The 26,433-nt window shown below is 42.6% G+C and overlaps 1 protein-coding gene across 3 annotated transcripts in view; it reads left to right on the top strand.

Annotated features, from left to right (window-relative positions):
• The window catches only part of MCF2L2 (MCF.2 cell line derived transforming sequence-like 2), a 242,334-nt gene that overhangs the window by 166,589 nt on the left and 49,312 nt on the right, over nt 1-26,433 (top strand). For all 3 annotated transcript variants that reach the window (XM_032875453.1, XM_032875452.1, XM_032875451.1), the window contains exons 16-20: nt 17,628-17,694; nt 18,637-18,752; nt 19,908-19,977; nt 24,224-24,316; nt 24,966-25,058. In XM_032875453.1, the coding sequence (XP_032731344.1) occupies nt 17,628-17,694; nt 18,637-18,752; nt 19,908-19,977; nt 24,224-24,316; nt 24,966-25,058 (439 nt within the window). The remainder of the gene's footprint in view (nt 1-17,627; nt 17,695-18,636; nt 18,753-19,907; nt 19,978-24,223; nt 24,317-24,965; nt 25,059-26,433) is intronic.

Genomic DNA, 26,433 nt, shown 5'->3' with positions numbered 1-26,433 from the left:
GGCTTCCTAATTTCCAGCCCGACACAGGCTTTCTACCCGAATTCACCCCTGCAGCTCAGGGATGGTAGCCCGATTGGGGATCCCATCCGGAATCCGGGAACCACAGGGCGCGGTGTTCGCCCGCGGGCTCCCGCGCTCCGGCCCGCTTCGGTATCCCCGCGCTGCGTCTCGGTATCCGCCTCACCGGAGCTCCCCGGGGGACGAGGAACCCGCTGGGCCCCAAAAAACTTAACCCCAACTGGAGCTCCGGGGCCCCAACCTACCTGCCGCACTCGGGCGGCACTCGGCCCCGGGGTGTCGGCTGCCGGGCGCCCGCGCCCGCCAGCCAGAGCGAACAAAGACGCTCCGGAGAGGGAACGCGCCCTCCCCTTCCCCGCCGCGCTGGCGGGCGGCGGGCAATCCTGCCCCGTGGCGGTTAGGGCCTCCCGAGTCTGGGCCGCTCGCGGTCCGGGCCAGAGCAGAGGGCCGAGGCCCGGGTGTCTGCTCCAGCCGTGCGCCCTGGCCCCGGCGCGCATTCCAACCTTAAGTCCTGGAGCCACCCATGCGAGCAGGCGTGCCTTCACCTCCTCTCGGCTCCCTTCTCCTTTCTTCCCCTGTCCGCCCTTCGGAGACCTCTCCCGGTCCAAAGAAAGCTAAAGGAGAGTCCGAGTCTCCCTTGCCGTAGCCCGAGAGCGGCTCCGGTGAGGAGGCGCGGTGCAGAGGGGCCGCCGCTCGGGGCAGGGGCGGGGCAGAGGCTGGGCGGCCCGGAGCCCTCTCTGCGGACCACGGGAGTCGGTCTCCCGTTCCCGGCACAAAGAACCAACCATCCGCGGAGCTGAGGCTTGTCCCCTCCAAGCGTGCCAGAACTTCCCCCATTTAGTGATCCGGAAGGGAAGACAACATTTCCATCCACGAGGGCCCTCGGCCCCTGTTAGGGTGCGGTGGGCTGCAGAGCATTTTTTTAATCGTTACGACTGATCACACATATGAATTCCATGCGAAACTGGTGTCCAGACACTTTTCATTAGGAAGTAGAATGTGTTAGACCAATGATCCTTTCGTTCAGAGCACACAACAGTTACGCATAGACGGTGGGTAAGTTTTGACCGAGCTGCAGTTCTTTGATCATCTGATTTTCATTCTTAGAGCCAAGAGTTCTAAGGGCAGACTAGTCTTTTAAAAGATCTCTTGTAACGCCACTTAAGCCTTGAGCTTCTGGGGCCTAAGTCACAACAGAAGAAAACCCTAATTTACATCAAACTAAGCTTCCCTACAGCGGTTCTTTTTTTAAAAATACAATTGGGGAGGGATCACCCCCCCCCCCCACCCAATGATTTTACCTTCAAGCCTAGCCCAAATCAGAAGACAGCTTAAAGCAAAACTCACCAAGTCCAAGCCCAGCTCTTTAAATTCCTGTCAGAGGTCGGCTGTCTTCCTGGCGTTGGAGCGAAAGTCGGTGGTCTCAAGAACAAAACTTGCCCGCTTTAAATTTTGGGCCAGGACTGGGCAGTCAGCGCTGAACTCGGCTACCTTCCCCGGACGGGGGCGGGCTGGAGCCGAGGATTGGGGAGGACCCAATCAGGGGCTCCCCGCGGAAGGTGGGGGTGCGGCACCCGGGAGCCTGCCCTGCGGCACTGCCAGTGCCTGTTTCCTGCACCTTTTGGTGTTCACTGCCAAAGTCGAACGTGGCCCGCGCCTCCGCCGCCAACTCGGCTTGTTGCTGAAGGTGATGGGTCCCGCCCCGCCAGTTCTTGTTGGTGTTTGACGACTCCAGGAAGTACCCACCCTACCGCGTCTTCATTTAATTGAGATCGTTAACTTCGATGATCCACTGTGAGCCAGAATCCGCAAGAAGGGCCCCTTTGAGTTGTTTCCCCTTTTTCAAAATACTTCATGCACGTAACTGGACAAAATCAGGAGAATATAAATTTCTAATAAGGAAAGAGATTGTAAATAAATGCTTTATGGATTTGGTTTCTTGTCCCCCAAATGTTCTAGCCTTCTCCTAATAGAACAAACATTATCATTTAACAAGTAATATTTTGAATGATTTTGTAATTATACATGTTTCAGAACATGACAGAAAACAAAACATTAACCCAAATACTTCAGTAAGATAAAAAAAAAACTTTGGGTTTCTTGTCATAAAGGCAGTAAGACAGGTAATAGGTTAAAAGTAGATTGCTGAATCAGTTTGAAACTGTAAACACAACATTGTATTTGTTATTTCAAACTCGATTTTTAGGAAGTTTTGTAATAGCTCTCTTTAAGCACTTCACCATACTTTCAACCATGCAATTCTTTTCATGTTACCTATAGAGCATGGTCAGCATTGCTAAGAGATCATAGTGCCATATGCATGTCAGACCACATACAGAAATATTAACATAATGTGATTTGTAAGGGAGTCACTGACAGTGACCTATATGTAAGTTGATACACTGTTCGTACAACGCATCACCTCCCTTCTTTATTTGTATGAAATAAAACCCTTGATCATGGTTCCACATACAGTACCCTCCCACCTGTCATATGTATATATTCTATTTATGTGCAAATGTTGAATTACCATTATATTCCCTTCAGGTCATTTGGAACCAGATCCACATACACAGATGTCAGCACCTGTGTTCCACCGGCAAGAACACATAGGACTGTACCTGCAAGAAATATAAACTGAACCAAATATTGAAAAACATAAAGAAGTAAAACATGAAATCATTCATTTACATCATTCTATTTACACATAGACACGGCAGACAGAGAAATGATTTCAAAAGTGAGTCAGGAGGTTGGTAAGAGGATGTAGGGCTTGCGGTCAGGGGAGGGGAGAGGATGTAGATGGGAGAAGGGACCCAGCAGAGTGAACCAGAATGCCTGCTCTGGTTTCACACTCCACCCACCCACCCACACACACCATGCAGGGAAGGGGGCAGCAACCTGGCAGGCCCTTTGCCCATCTGGGAGCATTTCCTTTCTGCAGGCTGTTTCCCTATCTCACCCCACAGGGAGAGGAAGAGGATGATAGAGTTGATGGTATAGAACAGAGTACTCATGTTGCTTTTATTGGGAGAGAATATAGGAACATCCTAAAACTAGTTGGAAATAAAATTAGGTGATACTAGTGATGCTGATTTGACAGCACGGAAAAGGACCCTGTCACGGTCCTCGGTGTCCACAGTAGCTGCTTATGAACAGAGACCACTACAATTAGATTTATAAATGACTTTAAATCTCTCTCTCTCTCAGAAATGTGCTTCACAGAACACTAGAGAGCTATGGAAAGTACTGGAAAAAGTACTGTACCATCAAAATGGTAAACTTGAAAAATGAGAAGAATTACAATTGGCATGTTAGATTGAGAAGGGACAAGACAAGGCAGAGATAAAGCAGAGGGGAAGCGGATGTAGGAGAGAGGGCCAGAGGGGAGGGCATCAGGGCGTTATCATGAGTTACGGGCAAAGAAGAATTTCACCTACCTCCAAAAGAACCTGAGCAGTGGTAGAAGCAAAGGAGACCTGAAGAAGAGAGGAATGTTGACTGAAATCATGAAAGCAGCAATGGATTTGATAACTGACTGGCTTAATGGCTAACACAGCTGAAGCATACCGACATGGTGCCAGGCTTGACTCATTTAACGTCAATTTGTACCTTCTGGACTCTCTTAAATAAGAAATTCCCTCACAGACCTTGTACAGATACTGTTCTGTGAATTCAGACACCCCACAGGCCATGGGTTCCCAAACCAGCCAGGTTCCTGCGAGTCCTGGGCTGCTAGAGAGATGGGGTGATGTCCTGACCTCACTCCCCGCCAACCGGGGATCTGGGCAAGGGACCTGACTTCTGCACACCTCATGGTAATTCCTGCCCAGATGGGACCAATGAAGACTGAATATAAAAACCATCACGTATGTGGAGAACTGAGCGTGGGTAGGGCCCACTGCATGCGCTGCGTGGATGGCCATTGTCCTCGTGCCCACCCCAGGCTGCAGAAAGCCCCTCTCACATGAGGAGCCAGCAGAGAGGGTCTTCATGCTGCCTCCGTCCACAATCTAAAAGGATCTGCTTGTTTCTTTCTGCATCTTCCAACGTAGTTTCCCTTACTACAGCGTCACCCATGAAAATAATGCAGCCCCTCCTTGGCTGCCCCCTCTTCCCTCCCCACCTGCCAGCCCCTCCCACCCCACACATATCCTTCTGGGCTTCTTTGCTGTCTACGCTTGCTCCTTGGTGATCCTATCCATCGCCATTAGTGCCTGATTTCTATTTCTAATCTAGATTCTGGGCTCCAAACTCCAGTGTCTCCACTCAAGTGTGCCACATCGGTCTTAAGCCAAGCACGTGTGAAATGAACTATTCAAATGCATGCTAGTGAGCCCGTGAAGGGATGGGACTCAAAGGCCCCAAAGGCCAGAATCCTCCTCCTTCTCATCAGTGGACCCAGCACAACAAGTGACATGTCGGTAACAGTCGGTGGCCTTTTGTCACTGTGAAATTGTCTGCGGATCTGTGTTCCCTGCTCTTGAGTGTCCTGAGACCTCTCAAGGGCAGACACCCCATCCCACACACCTCCAGTTCCCTTGAAAAACCTCCTGCCATGCCTTGCACAGAGTAAGTGTGGATTAACTGCCAGTCAAGTTGAATTTTCATTCGTCAGATGTTCAAATTTCCATTCCACGAAGCTTTGCCCCCAGAACAAAGGTTCCTGTGTACTTCTCTCCCAAAGCCATCAAGGCCCCAAAGCAGGCACTGAAGACACACCAGCCCCTTTCTTACAGCTCTTGCCTCTGCTCCTGTGGTTTGGCACCCTTCGGCACCCTCCCTCAATTCCAGGACCTCAGTGCTTGGATGAAACCATTGTCAGTCTGCCCAGAACAGGAAACTGAAGGGGACTGAGGGCACAAAGAGGCCCTCACCCGCAGGCCATTCTCAGAACCCACCTTGTTCCTTTCTCTTCTCATCTGCCCTAGGGAGCCCCGACCCCCAATGGTCAGCTCCTTCCACATCAACATACAAGGCTTCTCTGATGTGTTCATCTTACCCTCATTGGGGGCCCCACAGGGGTGGGGACAGTCTTGGAGCCAGGCCTTGTTTGCTGGGATCCTCCTTGGCCCATCAGAGCTGATGGGGGGAGCCCCACTGGGGAGGTGGTGAGTGGAAGGGAGGCTGGTGTGCGTTTCCCCTCCATGTTGCCAGTGCTCAGGCAGCCACAGGGAAAGTGAACTTGGTACCACTCCCATACAAGGGCTCGCTCAACATTTCTTCTCCCCTCCCCACCTGCAGATCTGGCATAGGCTTTACCGGCACCCTGTACCCCCTGCCCCTACCCCGGGCCTGTGGGGTTCTGTGCAAGGCCAAGGGCTGCCTCTCGCTCCACCTACTACTCAGGACAGCATATCCGAATGGAGTGAATGAGTGACATTTGTGTAGGGACAATCTGGAGTGTTGTCTGGTAATTGCCCCAGCCTTGCAGAGCTCTCCAAACTGAGTAGAATGACTGGGTCCTGGGATGGGCTGGGACAGAGGAGAAGACAATACAGAGCATGGGAATGTTCAGAAAATAGTTACTGGCTGTGGGACAGGGGCTACATGTCTAGCCCAGAGGCAGTAATTTGTGTTAGAAATGTTGTACTTAAAATTAAGTTTGGTTGTGCTGATAGAATATCATTCTCTGTGTCCCTCTTCTTCTTCTTCTTCTTCTTCTTTTTTTTTTAAGATTTTACTGATTCATTTATTTGTCAAAGAGAGAGAGAGTACACACAAGCAGGCAATGGCAGGCTCCCTGCCAAGCAAGGAGCCCGATGCAGGACTCGATCCCAGGACCCTGGGATCATGACCCGAGCCAAAGGCAGCGGCTCAACCAACTGAGCCAGCCAGGCTTCCCTATGTGTCCCTCTTCTTAATATTTAATAATTACTAAGTGCTTATTGTGGAGTATTTGTGGTTCAAATCCTACTCAAACCAATTCTAAAGGACAGTTATAAGCCTGCCTGGGATTTTTATTGAGTATTACTTAAAATAAGTGGACCATTAATTAGGAGTTAGAAACAGTTTTATTATACTGAGATTTTTCTTATAACAGCACTTCCAAAAGGCCAGCTCTAAAGTCCTTGACACATCATATAATCTGAAACAGCATACATTTCATGAATCAGTCTTGGTTGGTCTGATGGTATAAGGTCGTAAAGCCCAATATCAACACCTATTTGATCCTGCAGGTACAGGGCTAAGGAATACTGAGAAAAGAGAGCAATATCTCTGAGAGGTATGTTTTTTATCATATCAGATAAATAAACAAATAAACCCTCTTGGGAGGAAAGGGGTTAGTAGAATAATGGAATATCTGCTGAGTAGATACAGATAAGATAAGGGTCTGCAAAAGAGGTACGTAAGGTGGAAAAAGCAATGTGTCTTTTCTCAATGTTTTTTGGTCTTTTTAAATTTATTTTATACATATGTATTTTCCCTTTGGGAATCTCTTTTTTGCAATAGATTTCTCTTTGTTTGTATGAAGTGGAAGCCTATTCGCAGTCTCAAATTTTTTTCCTTGCCAAAAATTATTGAGTTACTTGGATATTCCTGTTGGAGTTAGTACCAGCACTGCCCTTTGCCATGAACTGAAGTAATAATGGTTTTCCTATCAGCAGTAGTCCAGGAATCTGCTTGGCGTACCAGAAGTCTCGCTCAGGATATCTTAGGTTGGGTTGCTGATACGCATGTGCACCGTGGCTCTGAGATTTGAGGCAGATCCCTTGAAGCTTACACATAAACAGATGACAGCCTGAGCCAGCCCTTTTTCTCTAACCTGCTTACCTGTGTCCTCACTTTGTGGGCCCTGTCGTTTACGGAGACATGCTACAGAGTCAGAACAGTGGGTCCTATTGTAGTGGACCGGACTTCAGCCTGGGCACATCAGTTCCCCTGTCACTGGCTGTAGAGCTAGAGGGGCTGGACTTGACCTCCGTGGCAGCGCCTTGCCAGCAGTTTAAGCTCAATCAAGTCACGTAATGCTCTGAGTCCCAGTTTCCTCTTCTGCGAAATAAGAATGACAATTAGTACCTACTCTTACTCACAGAATTGTTCCTTAACTCTACTGTTCATCCATTCGATAAACATTTATTGAGAATTTACCTACCTATAAGGCAGGTGGACAAGGATAAATGAAACAGGGTATATGCCCTGGAGGAGCTCTTTTTCAGGTGTTGAATGGATTAAAGAAATACACACATTAAGAAAACAACTCTACTTCATATCCATTAGGCAGGCTATCATTTTAAAAAAAATGGGAAAATGGCAAGAGTTGACAAGCATGTGGAGAAATTAGAAGCCTGGTGCATCGCTGGCGGGAATGTCGTGGTATAGTCACCGTGGAAAACGGTGTGGTGGTTTTTCAAAAAGTTGAAAATAGAATTATCGTATGACCCAGTGTTTCTACTTCTGGACATATACCTCAAAGAATTGAAAGCGGAGACTCAGAGACTTGTACAGCAATGTTCATAGCGGCATTATTCACAAGAGCCATAGGTGAAAGGAACCTAAGTATGCATCAACAGAAGGATAAGCAAAATGTAATATATGCAAACAACTAAAGATATTCATCCTTAAACAGAAATGAAAGTATGACACATGCTAAAACACGGATGAATTTGGAAACACCGTGCTTAGTGAAAAAAGCCAGACACAAAAGGACAGACGTTGGATGATTCCATGTAAACGAGGTGCCTAGAATTGGCCAGCTCTCAGAGACAGAAAGTGGAATAGAAGTGACCTTGGAGGGTGCCTGGGTGGCTCAGTGGGTTAAGCCGCTGCCTTCGGCTCAGGGCATGGTCTCAGGGTCCTGGGATCGAGCTCCGCATCGGGCTCCTTGCTCAGTGGGGAGCCTGCTTCTCTCTCTGCCTCTGCCGGCCTCTCTGCCTGCTTGTGATCTCTGTCTCTCTCTCTCTCCATGAAATAAATAAATAAATAAATAAAATCTTAAAAAAAAAAAAAAAAAAAAGAAGTGACCATAGACTGGGGGGAGTGAGAGAGGAATGGAGAGCTAGTGTTTAATGGATACAGAGTTTCAGTTTGGGATGACTGAGAAGTTCTGGTGATAGCTGCACAACATTGTGAATGTACTTAGAGCTACTAAATCATACACTTACAACTTGTTTAAATAGTAAATTTGATATTATATATATTTTGTAATTTAAAAAAAAAACTTCATAATCCCTAAAATGCTATTCAGATGCAGGATGGTTAACTTGAGTTAGGATTCATGAGATTCAGTTTATAATCAATCCCTCTTTGAAAAAGGGTGGTATGAGTAGAATTACTTTGTCATTATTTATTCTACGATATTGAGGAACAAGCATCCATTCAGATAAACTTTAATCATAATTTATTTATGCCCCATCCTTTTCCAAAAAGAATTTGAGGTAGTTTACTCTCAACGTGTCAGAGTAATGAATGAGGTCAGATCCAACTGACATAAGATGAAATATAGAACCTGAGAAACAAAAGAAGAGGAGAGGGAACAGATGGCACATGGACAACAGCAAGTCTCAACTGTGAGCCTTCCAGGAGCCAGGGAAGAGTTTCTGTTCATCAGACCTTTTCTTAATGTGTGAAATACCATTGGTTTCAACAGGATCATTGTTTGAGTCTGTGCTGTTCATGGCCATTTACAGTTCTGAGAATTGATTGTGTCATGACAGAACACCTAATCGAAACAGAAGGATGTAGAATGAAGAACATCTTTTCTTAAGTCCGAGCCTGCAGGGCCTGTTCTCTTCTTAAGGAAACCGGCTCCTGGACAGTGGCCTGTCCTTCTGGCCAAAGCATCTCGTGCCCCTTCCCCTGGGCTCCTGCGTTGAGTCTATGCTGTAGCCTGGCAGGACCACGATCTCCTCCATCTGGGGTCCCCCGTGCCTCCTGGCTCCCTATCCAGCCCCCTCCCCAGCAGCATGGTTCCTGCCAGGGCCCCATGTGGCCAGAAGTCCCACACCCTACTCATGTTTCCTTCTTCATGGAACACCCTACTGCCTTCTTGGCCAAGCCCTCACCTCTTCCAGAGATTGGTTCAGATTTCCCCTGCTCTGGGACATCTCCAACCCACACTGACTCCCCTCTCTTTGCCGTCCAGGTGCCCTCTTCAGTTACACATTAGCTAGTTAGTTCATTGGGGATGTGATGAACAGAAAGTCTTGTGAGAGATGAAGAGCAAGTTGTGATTAGACCAAAGACCACATCATACATTTATTAGAAATGGTAATATATTTAGGAAATGTTCACTGAGAGCCAGCACAGATACTCAGGCTTATCTAATTTGGCCTTTTGACACATAAAGAAATGAGCACCCTGGGAAAGAAAGTGACTTGCTCAAGGTCACCTTGTATATTGGAGGTGGAAATAGACTTGAAAACCTAATGTCCTGAAACCCAGTATTTTTAAAATAGCATACTAGTTTCATTTTAATTTGTGTTTTATTTAGTAATCAGGAGATAGGACTTTGGATGTATTCTAAACACAGGCAGAGAGGGGCAACGTAACAGTGTGAAGAACATTGGCTTTGCCAAAGGCAATGATATTTGGCAAGTCACTTTGAGGCTCTTGACCTCTTATTTTTTCATCTGCAAAATAAGGACGAATTGAATGGTCTTGAAGGTTATATTTGCTTCTAGCATTTTTTGAACCTATGAGACCATTGGCCCAGCACCACCAAAGAATTTATGAGTACTGGTAGAGCATACGTGTCTCGCTTCATTTTCTCCTTCTACTGTTCCCCTCAGCCTGAGACATACTTCTTTCAGATGTTCCCCTTGCTTCCTTTCTTTTTTAAACTCAGCTTAAACTTCACTCAATGCAAAATTGGCAGTGTTTCCTGCTACCCTTGGCTTAATTTCAGCCCCTTTTCTGCACCTAACTCCTCTGACCACCGCGTACCTTATCACACTGTATTGATTTTCTTGCCTCTGCTACTAGACTGCAAACTAAGACCTAGTATTATGGTGAGTTTCTTGAGCTCAAGTGGCTATAATGGTGCCTATAACCAATAAATGTTTGGTAAATGGATCTAATGGTTTTTGCCTGGGAAGTAAGGACAAGACTGTGGTACCAATTCCATTCAAAGCTGTTAGAGTTTTCATGGAAAAGGGAGACTTGGAACTGAGTTTTCAAGAATGATTAGAATTTGAAAGGGAGTGTAAAATAATAACATGGGTTTAAGAAAGTAAAGGCAGAGGGGAGGGAAGGAGGTGGCTAAAGGAATGGGGTCAGATCAGTGTTACTTGTTCAAACAGCAGAATGTCGGCAATAGGTTGTCTGGGGTGCTTGTGCGAATGACAGAGTCTACCTGTGACACCCACATGTTATTCCCCATTCTGGATCTGTCGGTCCAGATCTACTTTTAGAACAAGATCCCCAAGTAGATTCTTATCACATGAGTGGAGAGTCTTGAAATCCTGGAAGGAACTTTGGTGATTGTGGGCAATTGGAAACTACTTTAAGTTTCTGAAGAGGGAGAATGATGGCATGATGGAAATGGAGCTTTAGGAAGGGCATAGACGAGTAGTCTGCAAAATAGATTGGTGGGAGGGAGCCCTCAGAGGCCAGAGGAGCTGTCAGGAGTGCACCAAGGTATTCCAGATAAGAGGAGTGGAAGGCTTGCTTTCTCTTGGCCACACCAGAAATGGTGAATAAAAGGTGACTCCAAAAAGCATGTTGAGAAATGAAATAATGAGGCTTGGCTCCAGATAGGTTAAATAAGCAGTAATGGTAGGGAGGAGTTTGAAATGACAACTGTGCTTTAGGGACCAAGGAAATGGTGCCTACTTCTGTCTAATGAGTTCTGTTTCAATCCAAGGTGATTGAGGCGTCTGGGAGGCATCCAGCTGACAAGTGTGTCAACATGGGCTTGAGTATAACCAAAGGTCTGGGAGGAAGATCATGGTGTGGGAGGGTCAATAGCACGAAAGAAGAGGAAAGAGGAAGTTGAAACCTGATCTCAGAGCTGTGGGAGCAGCAATAGGAGCAGGAAGAGGAGGCAAAGAGGGAATAGGGAAGAAACAGAGAGGTGGGTGGTGAATGGAAGTTGAATAATAAAGAGAAACCAAAGGGAGAAAAATGCTTAAGAAGGTGAGTATCCATTATGTCAGATGTGCTAGAGTTTGAGAAGAATAAGAACAGTCCTTTCAACTTGGCAAAAAGGATTTTAGATGAAAACTAACTGTTAAAAAGGAAAAATCTGTAATACTTTCTGGTGTGTATGCCGTGATCTCTCATACCAGAAGTATATAAAAACTCTTGATGGCAAATTGTGTTGACAATTAAATGAGCAAAAATAAAAATATACTTCAGACAGGCTGGTTTCCGAAAGGATACTCTTTCTTCTATTAGAGAGCTAGGAAATGGGGAGGGAAGAAGGAAGGGATTAGGATGCGTGGACTAAGAAGAAACATCAGGAAATCCTAACATGTATATACATTAATGATCTTACTTACAAAATAGGGTTGCATTCAGCTTTTATTTATTTTTTTTTTTAAATATTTTTTTATTTGAGAGAGAGAACAGAGAGAGAGAAAGAGCAGGAGCGGGCCAGGGCGGGTAGTGAGGGGCAGAGGGAGAGGGAGAAGCAGACTCCCTGCTGAGCAGGGAGCCTGAGGTGGGGCTTGATCCCAGGACCCTGGGATCATGAACTGAGCTGAAGGCAGACGCTTAACTGACCCAGGCATCCTGCATTCAGTTTTTTTGTTTATTTTTTAATTTTATTTATTTATTTGAGAGAGAGACAGAGTGAGAGAGCATGAGAAGGGAGTTCAGAGGGAGAAGCAGACTCCCCCCATGGAGATGGGAGCCTGCTGTGGGACTTGATCCCATGACTCCGGGATCATGAGCTGAGCTGAAGGCAGTTGCCCAACCAATTGAACCACCTAGGAGCCCCTGCATTCAGTTTTTAAAAGAAGTTCAATTCTTGCCCCTTGGTTATGGTGTCATCTGAAAAAAACACGAGATGTCATATAGAATGCAACCAGATATCTAAAGCTCTGTTTTTATGGTGCCTTGAAATACGGCTTCAGAGAAGAAACAGTTCCTTAAAACATTACCCCTTCATTTCCTCCTTAATGACCTCAGGATCAGGAGGTGGGGGGAGGTCCACTTTTAAATGTAAAGCAAAGCAATGAAATGTACACTAGTGCAGAGTTCATTACTACTGCAGACTGTTTTGGCATGGTCAACTCCATTTGGTGCCCTAATTACAGTGCTCTACCTCTGGATAGATATCCATCAGGACATAAGTTGCTCTAGGTGTTCAAAGGTTTTTACATCATTTAAGTACTTTTCATATTTTCTGCTCTTCATCTACATTATATATACTAGATGATTGGAGATGTGAAGTCCTTGATAGCCTTTTCTACAAAGTCATGTGCTTTGGAATAATAAAGCAGACAATCATCAGAATCATAGATTTTCTCCCATTTAATAATATTATTTTTTTTTAAAAGGCTAAGGAGAGAAAGGGAAAAGAATGGCTTAACAGTGGTGTGAAGGCTATTTAAAAAAAGAATCTGAACTGAAATCTAGGCGGATGGGTGTACAGGGAACTTCTTATCATTGGAGTTGTACCCATTGCACTTGAACAAGTAAAATGAAGCAGTTGGATGAGATCTCTAGACAGTTTCCAAACTATAAACTGGGACATGACCTGATGAAGATTTTTTTTTTTTCCTTCTGAGTTGTGAATATTTTCTTGTGTCAGATTCTTAAAAACTCTTAAGATTCTCTAAGTTCTTATGTAACTGTTGGGTACTAAAATTGATTTCTACCCACCACCTAGTTATTTCTGTCTTCTGACTTCATGTAATTGCCAATAGGTCCTTAAACAGATTCTCCAAGTTGCTTAAGCCCAGTGCTTCATAAGGGCTGAAGAGGCTGGCTGTACTCTGGTTTTCTATGAATACTTAACTGTGGCTATGGTCCTACTTGAGCCACAGCTCATAGAAATAGATTGGAATTGAGGCCCCTATTTCCTTCTGTCAGTAACTGTTGTCATTTTGGGATGATTATAAAAAGCAGAACCTCTTAGTGACTTTGTAGCTAAATGTGATCTTAAAGTAGCTATTTGATAGTCTCTATACTTCTTGAAATTGTATCTTCTGTCAGTGACTATCTTTTTACCAGTCTTGTCTTATAATAAGCGCTTATAAATAGGCATAAAGAAGATATACAAATGGCCAACAGACACATGAAGAAATGCTCCACTGGGCATCAGGGAAATGTAAATCAAGATCACAATGAGATACCATCTCACACTGGTCAGAAAGGCTAAAATGAACAGCTCAAGAAACAACAGATGTTGGCGAGGATGCAGAGAAAGGGGAACCCTCCTACACTGTTGGTGGGAATGCAAGCTGGTACAGCCACTCTGGAAAACAGTATGGAGGTTCTTCAAAAAGTTAAAAAAATAGAGCTACCCTGCAACCCAGCAATGGCACTACTAGGTATTTACCCAAAGGATACAAACATAGTGATTCAAAGGGCCACATGCACCCCAATATTTATAGCAGCAATGTCCACAATAGCCAAAATATGGAAAGAGGCCAGATGTCCACTGACAGATGAATGGATGAAGAAGATATGTATATGTACGATGGAATATTACTCAGCCATCAGGAAGACTGAAATCTTGCCATTTGCAATGGTGTGGTTGGAACTAGAGGGTATTATGCTAAGTGAAGTTGTCAGCCAGAGAAAGACAATTATCATATGATCTCACTGATATGTGGAATTTAAGAAACAAAGCAGATGAACATAATAGGGAAAGGGAAGGAAAAATAAAATAAGATGAAAATAGAGAGGGAGGCAAACCTCCCTAGAGACATTGAACTCTAGGAAATAAACTGAGGGTTGCTGAATGGGAGGTGAATGGATAATTGGGTGATGGGCATTAAGGAGGGCATGTGATGCAATGAGCACTGGGTGTTATATGCAACCAATGAATCACTGAACTCTACCTCTGAAACTAATTTAAAAAAAAGAAAAAATAGACACAAAAATTGTTATTTTAAGAAAGAATAATTGTTGAGCTAGAAGATATCTAAGTTGTTTATAATATAAACAACTTATATTTATATATATAAACTTATATTTATATATTAATATATAATTTATAATATATAAACCCCACTAGGGTTTATATATTATAAATTATATATTATATAACTCCAGTAACTTATATTTATATATTAATAAATAATTTATAATATATAAACCCCACTAGGGTTTATATATTATAAATTATATATTATATATTATAACTCCAGTAACATTCATTTTAAAACGTCATGGAAACCATTTTTTAAATTATAAAACTTGGTGAAGTTTTCTTAACCGAAGACTGTAGAAGAGCATAGGATAAAATGTAAAAATTCTCCTTCTCTGTTTTCTAGCCTTCAGTACAACTCTCCAAAAGCAATCACTGTTAACAGTGTCTTAAGTTTCTTTGCGTGAATTTTCTGAGTGTACACAATTTTACATATATATGCACACATACTCATTTTTACATAGTCATACTATGTAAACTGTTCTTCATGTTGGTGTTTGTCTTTTTTTAAAGATTTATTTATTTTGGAAGGGGTGGAGGAGAGAGAATGAGCTGGGCAGAGGGGCAGAGAGAGAGAGAGAGAAGCAGGCTGATCTCAGAAACCTGGGATCATGACCTGAGTCAAAGGCAGATGCTTATCTGACTGAGCTACCCCAGGCACCCCATGTTGTTGAAGTTCAAATAATTACAGATAGTGAACATTCTTAGAAATGAAATTATTGAACCAAGGGGCACGTGTTTTAAATTTTGGTGAGATATTTCCAAGTTACCTTGCATGTAGTTACATTTCTACTAATATTATCTGAGAGTGTTTCCACATTCTTATCTATTAGTCTTTCGTTGAGGTTTGACATTTCTGCCACTCTAGTAGTTGAAAATTGTTACTTCTTTTTATTATGCCCTTATTGGATTAGCATGCATTGAGCATTTTTTTCATAAGACAAATAGTCATTTCTATATATGTGTGAATTTCCTGTATTATGTCCTTTGATTATTTGGCCCTTGTCATATCCATTTTATGAGAGACAAACCCTTTGTTAGAATAGACTACCATTTATTCATGTATTTTTCTAATTTTTTCTAGTTCAGCTTTTTAATTTTTCTTTATTTTTACTTTAATTCCAGTGTAATTAACATACTGTGTTATATTAGTTTCAGGTGTACAATCTAGTGATTCAGCAATTCTATACATTACTCAGTGCTCATCATGATAAGTGCACTCTTAATCCCCTTCATCTGTTTCACTCATCTTCCCACCTGCCTCCCCTCTGATAACCATCAGTTTGTTCTCTATAGTTAAGAGTCTGTTTTTGGTTTGTCTCTTTTTTTCCCTTTGTTCATTTGTTTTGTTTCTTAAATTCTACCTATGAGTGAAATCACATGGTATTTATCTTTCTGTGACTGACTTATTTCCCTTAACTTTATACTCTCTAGCTCCATCCATCCATGTTGTTGCAAATGGCAAGATTTCATTTTATGACTGAGAATTATTGCACTGTAGATCTATACCACCTCCTCTTTATCTATTCATCTGTTGATGGATACTTGTACTGCTTCCATAATTTGGCAACTGTAAATAATGCTGCAATAAACATATGCATGCATATATTTTTTTGAATTAGTATTTTTGTGTTCTTCAGATAAATACCTAAGTAATGGAATTACTAGAATTCTACTTTTAATTTTTTGAGGAACCTCCATACTGTTTCTCGCAGTGGCTGCACCAGTTGGCATTCCTGCCAACAGTGCACAAGGGTTCTTTTTTCTTCACATCTTCACTAACACTTGTTGTTTCTTCTCTTTTGGATTTTAGCCACTGTGATGGGTGTGAGGTGATATCTCATTATGGTTTTGATTTGTAGATCCCTGATGATGAGTGATGTTGAACATCTTTTCATGAGTCTGTTGTCATCTCTGTCTTCTTTGGAGAAATGTCTGTTCATGTCTTCTGCCCATTTTTAATTAGATTATTTGGAATTTTTTTGGTGTTGAGTTGTATAAATTCTTTACGCATTTTGGATACTAACCCTTTATTAGTATGTCTTTTACAAATATCTTCTTCCATTCCATAGGTTGTCTTCTGGTTTTATTGGTTGTTTACTGTGCAGAAGCTTCTTATTTTAATATAGTCCCAATAGTCCCAAAAGTTTATTTTTACTTTTATTTCCCTTCCCTCAGAAGACATATTTAGAATATTGTTGCTATAGCCAATGTCAGAGAAATTACTGGGATAGGCTACTTTTTAATAGATAACCTACCAACAGTTCACAGGAATCCATAAATGTGTGTATTCTACACAGCATCACCAGTACAAACACTAACTCAGAAGCCTAAAAGAAAGCCCAAAAGAAAAAATGTCTGAGAAGAGAAAGAAAACAGTCTATCTGGAGATAGGTGTGGGGACTGGTCTCACTCTTTCTACTACTTTTCTACTGCTACAAAAATATGACCACTAACTTAACAGCTTACAATTTCCTGCAAAGGGGATCCATGCACAGCATGACTGGCTTTTTGCTCAGGTCCCACAGAGCTAAAATAAAGTTGGTCAGCTGTGCTCAGTTTTCTAAGTTGATGTGGTTGTGGCAGAATTCAGTTCCTTGCTAAAGGCCTGGGAGCTAAAGTCCTGGTTTTCTTCCTGGTTGTTAGCTGGGGGCCACTCTCAGCATCTAGAGGCACCCTGTGTTCCTTACCACATAGCCTCTTCCATCTCCAGAGCCAGCCAAGGACAGCTTCCCTTGTCTTAAATCTTTCTCATGCTTACAATCTTTCTGAATTCCAGACCCAGGTCTGATGAGTTCATGTGACTGGGAAAGCCCAAGCAGGTACTCTACCTATCTTAAGGTCCGCTGATTTGGAACAAAACATACTGGCAAAGACCCTCCACAGCCGCACCCAAATTAATGGTCAGTTAATTAACTGGGAAAAGGTGTATGTACACAAGAGTTCAGGAATTGGGGGCGGTGGCGGGGTGTCATCATAGCATTCTGCCCACCACAGCCCTCACCTGTCTTCCTCAAGGGAAACAGACAGAGGTCATGTGTGTTGTCTGAGGAAACTAATCCTACTGAAACATTAGATGCTAGAGAAAGGGAGCATGACTGGACTCCATCTAACCTCATGCACAACAAAGTCCAGCCATGCGGGTCAAAGATCTTGATATGAGCAATGAGACAGCAGAAAGCTGCAGAGGAAATCCCAGAAACCACACGTACAATGGAGGGGTCAGGTGGGCCTTCCTGACTAAACATCCAAACCTGGCATTTCCAACTCCACAATCTCTGCCTTCTTGACCCCTTACACGGTGACCCACCAGAGGACAGGTCATTCACTGGCTATATAAATAGATTTTGAGTCCTCTAACCTTACTGTTTCTCCTTATGCCAGTGTGATCAGAGTATGCTTTTGTAAGCTGTTGGCCTTGGGTGTTCAGTAGAACAGAATGAACTGACCACAACCTAAATAGGTAGGCCACTAAGGGGAACTGCATCGATGAGCATTATTGTAAAAGAATTCTAAGGACCCCTCTGCCTCTTTCTCTTTCATATTCCCACCTGCTGCTGTGATTCAGGCGCATCATACGTGACTTGCTCGAGACGGAAGAGATTTATATAAAGGAGATTAAGAGCATAATTGATGTAAGTAGACTGTGATAGTTGACATTAAGCATGTATTCAAATTAGAGAAGTTCTTTTGCATAGAGGCTTAAAATAGTTGCCATATGTCTCTAGAATTTCCAAGAGTTCAGCTCTTATAATATCACAAGTATCTTTCCAATAGGAATAAAAACATTCTTATGACTATTGATCCGTGTAACCAAATAACTTCCAAAGGATTATATCAATTCATACTGATTTTATCAGGGCCCAATAAGTTCACCCTATGGTTGCCAACAATGGAAATAATCATTTGAATGCTTTTGATAATGTAATAAGGGAGAATTGTTTCAAGTAGGATATTTTCCTTGAGATTGAAAATTTGAATTTTTCCTATTTTCCTAAGGAAATAATCTTGAGAAATAAATGATCTGTATGAAGAACAGAATTTTTATAATAAAATATCAGAAGGAAATAAAATCCCTAATAAAAAGGGGATGTTAATAAAGTTTGATGTTCATGCTGAATGAAATGTTGTTCAACTGCTACAAAATAATTATTTTGAATAATATGTAGCAACATTGAAAAATGCTTATAAGATTAAGTTAAAAACAGTATAAAATATGCTTTTTAAAAAGTCATGAAGAAAATATAATAAAACAATAGTAATTGCATTTGGTTGTAACATGATGGATAAGGTTTTTATTTTCACACTTGACTTGTATAACAGAAACATTTAAAAAATATGCTTATTCTTTCTATAAAATGCCATTTTATTATCATTGTCATTTAAATTTAACCATCTTCTGAAGATGGACACATGAAGGGAGTCATATCAAAAGAAAGCATTTGATGAAATGACTTTCAGGAAATAAGTGTGCCATATTTTTCCAAATATTAAAGCTTTGGTCCCTGGAGTAGCTGATTTAGATCATCTTTTAAATGTCCCTATCTGTAAAACCTGCCTTGTTTCCTCCTTTGCAGGGCTATATCACTCCAATGGATTTTATTTGGCTGAAGCATCTGATTCCAGATGTTCTTCAGAATAACAAGGAGTTTCTCTTTGGGAATATTAGGGAACTTTATGAATTTCACAACAGGTATATAATAATTCAAACTATCAGGAAAAATGGAAAGTAAAAGAAAAATGGAAATCAGACTGATTTGTCTGAACATGTGTATATGTTGCTTAAACAAGTAGTCCAGACTCAGTGGACTTGGTTGGGATGGGATGGGGTGAGAAGGAGGGTAGAAGTGCCACAGATCTCTGAGGGAGAAGGGAAAAGACATCAATGGAGGGTGTACCAGGTGTCAGGCATTAATGTTATATTTTTTGTGTGTTTTTTTGCTTATTTATCTACTCATGTGTCTGCCTTTATTGAGGACCTGTTCTGTGTCAGGCACTGTGTTCAGCGTTGGGAATACAAAGATGATCAAGACACATGTCCACATACCTGCTATCGTCGAGTTGTGCTGGGAGCTAGGGTCTTGGAAAACGCTAACTGGTCAGACAAGTTGTCCTTTCAGCCCAGGGCTGCTTGGATGTTGAGTTCTAGAGAATTAGAGGAGGAAGGGACTTTGGAGATCATTTTTCAAGCCTTTCATTTCACAGATGAACTTGTAGCTCGTTTCTTCCCTTTACTCAATATGATAACCCCAAATCACACATGTAATTGATGGGAAAGAGACTGCTTGGTGAATTGACCCACAGTTGTTTCCCAGTGCTCTCTCCTGTCCACACAACTGAAATGGAAATCTAATTTCTGCTACCTTCCCTGGAAAATTATTTAACCTCTATTACGCCTTGGATTTCACATTTACGAAACCCTACCTTACTAGGTTTGGTGGGGGATTAAATGAGATATTGTTTATGAAGTACTTAGCTTATGCCTGGCTTGCCTCAAGCCCTCAGTGATATTAGCAGTAGAAGCAGCCAACAACCATTCTTATTCATGTGATTCTCATGTAGAAGGGAGGATCACTGCAGTTTGTCTGTCTATAGCTAGTGCCTAGAATTATCAGGACAAGCTGTGGTTGGCTTCAAGGAATCCTAGTAATGTCACAGAACATTTTTTTTTTCTTCCAAATCGGTATTTTGAAGATGAGTCAAGAGCAATAAATCCTGGAAAACAGCATTTTTCTAAGCACTTAAAATCTTATGTGATTTTACTTTAAAAAAAAAAAAAAACCACCTTATGTGTTTTAACCACATACATGTAAAAAATCAAAAGGTGATTTTACTTTTCCTTCCCTAGGACTTTTCTAAAAGAATTGGAAAAGTGCACCGAAAACCCTGAACTTCTGGCACGTTGCTTTCTCAAGAGAGTAAGTCTGTGCTCCCAGTACGTCAAAATAACTATGTGATTAACGTTTGCCCTTATTTTTCTGTGTAAGGGTTAAGGGCAAATGGGAGCACCAGAAATGTTACACATGCCTTTTAAGTGCAAAGCACAAGTGCTTTGCAGTATTTCCCCCAGTGTGAGATGAGTCCAGTTTGTCTAGGCTCATAGGACAGATGGGAGCAACTTATAAGCTTGGGCTCAGCAAAGCCCAGGGACAAGGAGGACTGCCCCCCCCCCAAACATGATCCTCCTCTGAGTGACTAAGCTAACTGTTTTTGAATAAGAATCACACAGCAGGAAAAAAAAAAAAAAAAAAGAATCACGCAGCAGGCTTAGATTCCTCACTAAAGTTCTATTAACATTCTCAAGAGAAGTACTGATGCTAAACTAAAAGTCTCTGAAAATTTCTTTTCCTCCATTTTATTTTTTTACAGGGGAGAGGATGGGCAGAATATGTTAAGCCTGTGATCCCTCTTTTTTTTTTTTAACTTTTTAGTTTGGAATTATTAATTTTTTGTTCTTAATGAAAAAATAACTTTGGAGCATATTCCAAAGTTTATTTTCTTAAATTTTATTTAAATCAATTAATTAACATATAGTGTATTATTAGCTTCAGAGGTAGAGTTCAGTGTGTTTGGTCCCTCTTATGCTTAGTACCCAATTTATTATTTCCTGCCCTATACCAACATCTCTGACTACTCCCCCTTCCCCATGCACAGACCTCTTCCCTCTTGCCCTCTTTGCACCCCTGCTTTGGGCAGGGAAGAGCTGATTGGGCCTACCGAGCTGGCCCTACCTGGCACCACTCCCCACCACTTTCTTATCTTGGGAGGACTATGCAGATGATCCTTGTGCCCTGAACTTACTGTCTTTTGCATTTCTCCCCCTCTCTCAACTAGCCCTTCATTTTATTCTCTTCCTTTATTTCCTTTTTTGTGAGCCTGAGACAACAGATCAAACAACTTAAAAATTTTAAAGAGCCCAAATTATGACTGGTAAGTCTAAGAGCAGTATGTGTGATAAACTGAGAGCAAGCAAACACAAACCCCCAGGCTTCAAGGCATTTGACATAATGGGAAAAACAGAGCCTTCAACCCTCAGAGCTCTTGCCAGCTTGGAAAGCCTTTTCCATGGCTCTGTGTGGGCTTTCTACCACAGCCTCATCGTGGGTTTTTTTGGTCAAGTGCCAGAATTCAAGGTACACTGAACAGTATGTTGTATTTAATCTGATTAATTTCCTTTTTGAATTACTTTAATAGCATTATTCGTGTTTTATACTATTTTGTAATTTTGCACTCATCAAACCACCAATACGAAATCTAGTTTCAGGGCTTAGGATTATTTTACAGTTGCTTAAGTCATTATTGCAAAGGCTTATTTAAATTGTTGGATGAGAAAAGGATCGAATTCCTGTTGGGAAAAATGGAAATGATTAAAAAAATTGTCCAAGTATAAGGCAATTGTCAGGGAATTGCTGACAAAACCTCTTTTCCTAGAAGAATTCCTTACCTAATGTTTTGCAAAGCCTTCTATAGTCCCCCATGTTGGGAGAAACCCAAGAAATCATTAATCCAGACCTGCATATAATCCCATTTAATCTATGATGTTGGAGACATAGTACAGGTAATAAGTTCTTTTCAATCATAAAGTTATTAGTCCGGGACAGATGGAGTAATTAAAAACCATGATCAGCTAATCTTTGAGGCTCCTTGAGGGAACAGGCTGCTGCTGTGTTATTTTTTAGCCAATGAGGTGGGTCCCTCACCCATTATTTACTACAACTGTTGACCTTTTCTCAATAATATTTGCAGAATTCCATTAATCATGAAAATGAGTTTTGAGATATTGCACTGGCCAAATGTTTTCATCAGAATTTATAGTCCGCAGAATCCAGGAAGATTCTACCCTAGAGACCAAGCTCTATGCAGAATAATATTTGTCAATAGTCTACCTTGAGTTCCATTACCTCTGAGATGCGACAAGGCAAAATGGAAAGAGCACTGGGTGGGACTCAGGAAATGTATCTTCTTGTCTAAGTTGAGCCACTTGCTATCTGCATGACCTCATGTTAAGTCACTTAAACCCCTAGAGTCTTACTTCCCTTCTCCATACAATAGGCTTAATAATACCAATATGTAAAGTCATTGTGGAAATCTAATAAAATAGTGTATACAGAAGGGTTCTACAAAGTAAAAAATGCTTTGTCAATAACTACCATGTATTGGGTACTCTGTATGTATTGGGCATTTGTTGAGAAGTTTCTATACATCATCTCATTTAATCTCACAGTAATCATAGTTGACGGCTGTTGTGAATCCGCTTAATATATGAGAAAACTGAAGTATAAGGAGGTTAAGTAACTGAACTTGGGCCATCTGGTTTGGAACTGACAAAGCCAGGAATTGAACCTGGACCATCCACCACCAGAGCCCACCCATCCTAATGCATAAACGATAGTGTGTGAATAGGAGTTTTGGGCAGCAATTTTTTTAGCCTTCTGATTTATTTTATAAGCAGGTGAGGATACCTGGGCACTTTTGTATGCTGCTGGTTAGTGTATATACTTTCCTTAAGGAATTTTGGATTGAAGAGCAAGTTCAGGTCAACGGTTGTGTTTTGGTGCTTGAAGGCCTATGGTGTTCTGCATTGCTCAAAGCATAGACACAGTACCAAGGGGTGAGGGTTTCAGGAGCACACGTTTTAGCTTGGCATCCACCGAGAGAACCAGGTGTCTCTGTTGCTGGGGAAGTTTGGGGAAAGGTGGCTGACTGTTTCACTGGGTGGGCAGCTGGAGCTCCAGCGTCTCCTCCAGCTTTTTTATAATCTTCTGGTGGTTAGTGTTGAAAGTGGTGAAACCTTAAATTCCTTCAGGAGCAAGGCCGATGTTTCTGTGCTCTGACAGACCCAATGTGGGTGAGATGCCTTAATCAATTTGTAGTATTGTATAAGCCTGGCCTTCGGTATGGCCGGAGTGTTCCCTATGTGTAGGGGCTCTGCTGTGGAAGTCGTTGAGTTTAACAAATATTTTTAGCACAGTGTCTGGCACATCAAAGGCACACAGGAGACAGTTCTTGAATGAATAAATAATGACCATATTGTTAGGCTCTGAGTTATTATTCTAGTTCCTTAACCTGTCTGAACAACATCTCTCAAGGGTCATCTCCCTTCCTTCCACATGCAGAAATGGAGAGAAATAGACATAGTTGAAGCTATGAAGAAAACAATAACCTATGTCTGCATGAAGTCCATCAAGAGTTGGCCTGAGAAAGATAAGGACACAGAAATTCACCAGGTTGCAGCCCCATGGTCTTCTCCATAGGGCAGCACAGGCTTTGTGACCAGCATACCTGCTGTGGTCCAGGTGTGAGGGATGGCGTGGATGAAGCCGGCAAGCTGACACCATAGGCTGGGAGTAACATTCTGGGGTATCGGTGGGTATGTGCCTACCTCTCATGGTGTTTGGTGCAATGAGAAATAGGTCACACAGCACTTGGAATCTGTCTTGATCTCCAGCTCTGAGATAGTCATAATGTTTCTTGTCTTGCAGCCTAGTGTCTTAGGAGGAAGGTGATGTATGAGGCAGAGCCTGCTGCTTTGGGGGTGGCCCAAAGGACTTAGAGCTTTCTCCAAGCTGTCACATTTTCCTTTCGGGATGTTTCTATCTTTTAGTTGTCTCTTGGGTTTTTTTTTTTCCCCCTGGGGTTGGCATCATGATGATCAAAATACGAAGACAGGGAGAGAGAAAGGAGGGGTTATCATCTACCAGCACATTTCCTGTCAATTTTGTCCCTTACTGCAAAGCTATTGTGGGGAGACAGTGATGTCCTGGATAAAGACCAGAGGAGGAAAGATGAAGATTAAAACCTGCTCCTATGTGAGGAGGTTTTATGTGGTGCATAAACAATGAATCTAGGAACACTGAAAAAATAAAATTAAATTAAAAAACATTTTTTTAAAAACCCTGCTCCAGCTTATGAATTTACCAGAATCTTGCAGTTGTTCCCACAGCACTCTGTTCATATCTGGTCTGTGTTTAGTGCTTTAGGTTGTTTAGAACCCTCTGTTTACCTTTCCATCACACAGTCACCCCAAAATGAGGTTATCATGCAGTTCCTCACACCGTGCAAATATTCAGTCTTGTTCAATATCTGAAGAATAAATGGTATCATCCTGTCCACTTACTGAAAAATGCTACCTGATTAATTTGTTCCAATTCTTTTCCCACCCAGAAAGAAGATTTACAGATATATTTTAAATACCATAAAAACCTTCCCCGAGCGAGGACAATCTGGCAAGAATGTCAAGACTGCACCTTCTTTGGGGTAACGTTGAGATCACAGAGTCTCCCACCCATGGTTTTCCCTGGACAATGTTTATGTATGTCAAGTCTTTAAAGAAATCACAAGTATGAACAAGGCAGGGGAATCTGGCTTTTGAGTTTATGTTTATGAAAAGTCTCTCCTATTTTGAAATTACACGTTAGAAGTTTTGATGCAACCCTGGGTCTCTGTGGGATGTGACCGTGAGGAGCAGCTGTAGCCTGGTGAGCACACCAGCATCCTCGTCTAGGATGGGGAATTTTAAGAGGAATTAAGTCCAAAAGGCCACACTCTAGGTCTCCTTGGAATGATGTTAGTAAGTCATCCCGTAACTTCTAGACTCAAAATGACCTGAATGGACACCTCCACCCCCAACTCAAACACAGGCTGCCTCTTTTTCAGGATTCAAAGTGCCCCACTGTCTTCTAGTGGACTTGTTTTCTAAAAGAAATAAATGATCCTGCATCAAGAGTTACTAGCTGAGCCATCCTCTTTCCCTTTTCTTTCATTTGACACACTGTTCCTAAGACACCCAATGACTCAGTAACATTACTAAGCTGGTAGACACAGCTGCACCCCCTTAGCCCCCCCCCCAACCCCGCAACCTGTGTTGCTGGTTTTGCTTTACATTGTTTCTGTTTGGCTTTTAAAGGTATGCCAGCGCCAACTGGATCATGAGCTCCCTCTTTTTAAGTATCTCAGAGGACCAAGCCAGAGACTTATAAAATACCAGATGCTGTTGAAGGTAAAGTCGATGAGACAGTGCTTTCCTGTGCTGGGAAAACATGTGTGTGCTATGGTGCTCCTTTCCATAGACATGTAGATTTGTGACTTCGTCTTCCAAAGGGGAAGATAATGTCTCTCCTTCAGGTGTTTTCTGTCCTCCAAGTCTAAAGCAGTGTACGTCAGTGAGGAGAAAGACCAAAGAATCAGAGAGTTGAAAGGGACCTAGGAGCCTGGCTAGTCCAACAGGCAGCCCAAGGCATGAATCTCTAAGGAGGCATGAATCTCTAAGGAGGCTGGTTTGGGGCAGGAGAGGTCCTGGGGAGCAAGGGGAACGCCACCTCACTGCTGGCAGCTGAGAGGATGGGAAGGCGGCTAGAGCCTCTTCTCTCATGTAAGGTATCTACAGGTAACATATCACCTGCTCCATTTTACAGATGAGGCGAGGAAATTCTGAAAAGAGGTGTGATGTTCCCCAAAGTCACAATTTTCTGTGCATTAAAACAATGGAAAGGAGAAGGCAAAACTGGAGTTTTTTCTCCTTTTGCAACATTAACCTCATCCCTCGATTAAGGATCTTTCTCAAGAGCAACATCACAGAGTGAATTTTGCTCTGCTGAACCCCTACGTGGTTCTTTGTCTGTCTGCCAACAGCACACCTGCAGGAGAGCACTCCTAGACACCCCAAACAGGAGAGAAGGCTCTGTCAGGCTGTCTCCCCATATGTGAGCTGAGGGAAAGGTTTGGGCCACTTCTCCAGCTTGTGTTTTTGAATTAACTTTTATAAGTCGCTCTTGCCCAGTGGCTATTATCTCTAGAAACAAAACAAAATAAAACAAAACAAAACACAAGCACCTGCTGTTTACTGGGTACCTTCCTGTATGTATTTTTTTATTTAATCCCCACAATCGGATGCACAGGAAAGGTTCTGGAGTGTGAAGAAACAGCCTCAGCTGGACCTGCCCTGCCGTCACCAGGTGTGGCATTCTTGGACCTCTTAGGCCTTGGTTTTTCTCATGTGTGAGGGGGGATACTAGAACCTTCTCCAGACAATTGCTGTGAGGAGCCCGTGAGTAATTCCCGCAGAGAGCTGGCTCAGTACTGACCCCCAGGAAGTTTCCTGGAATACATGGCTATTGTTTTATACATAGAGAAGCCACAGCATGTGGGAATGGGGTTGACCCCCGCTGCTTGCCTGAATGAGTAGCCTCTCTGAGTGTGCTTCCATGCAGCGCTCATGTAGAGCCTCACACTCCTCTGACCAACCCATCTTTCCTGTCATCCGAGCTGTCCGAGTCCTACCACGGGGTCCGGTGCAGAAGGAACGGAATGAGTGGGGGTCTTCACCCCTTTGGGCTGGGTTCACCGGGTACTGAAGTGCCCAAGTTTTCCCACAG

Source organism: Lontra canadensis, unplaced genomic scaffold (assembly GCF_010015895.1).
Source record: "Lontra canadensis isolate GAN:19392208 unplaced genomic scaffold, GSC_riverotter_1.0 scaffold56, whole genome shotgun sequence".
In the NCBI taxonomy this organism is placed as follows: Eukaryota; Metazoa; Chordata; class Mammalia; order Carnivora; family Mustelidae; genus Lontra; species Lontra canadensis.
This window is presented reverse-complemented; position numbering and strand designations above follow the sequence as displayed.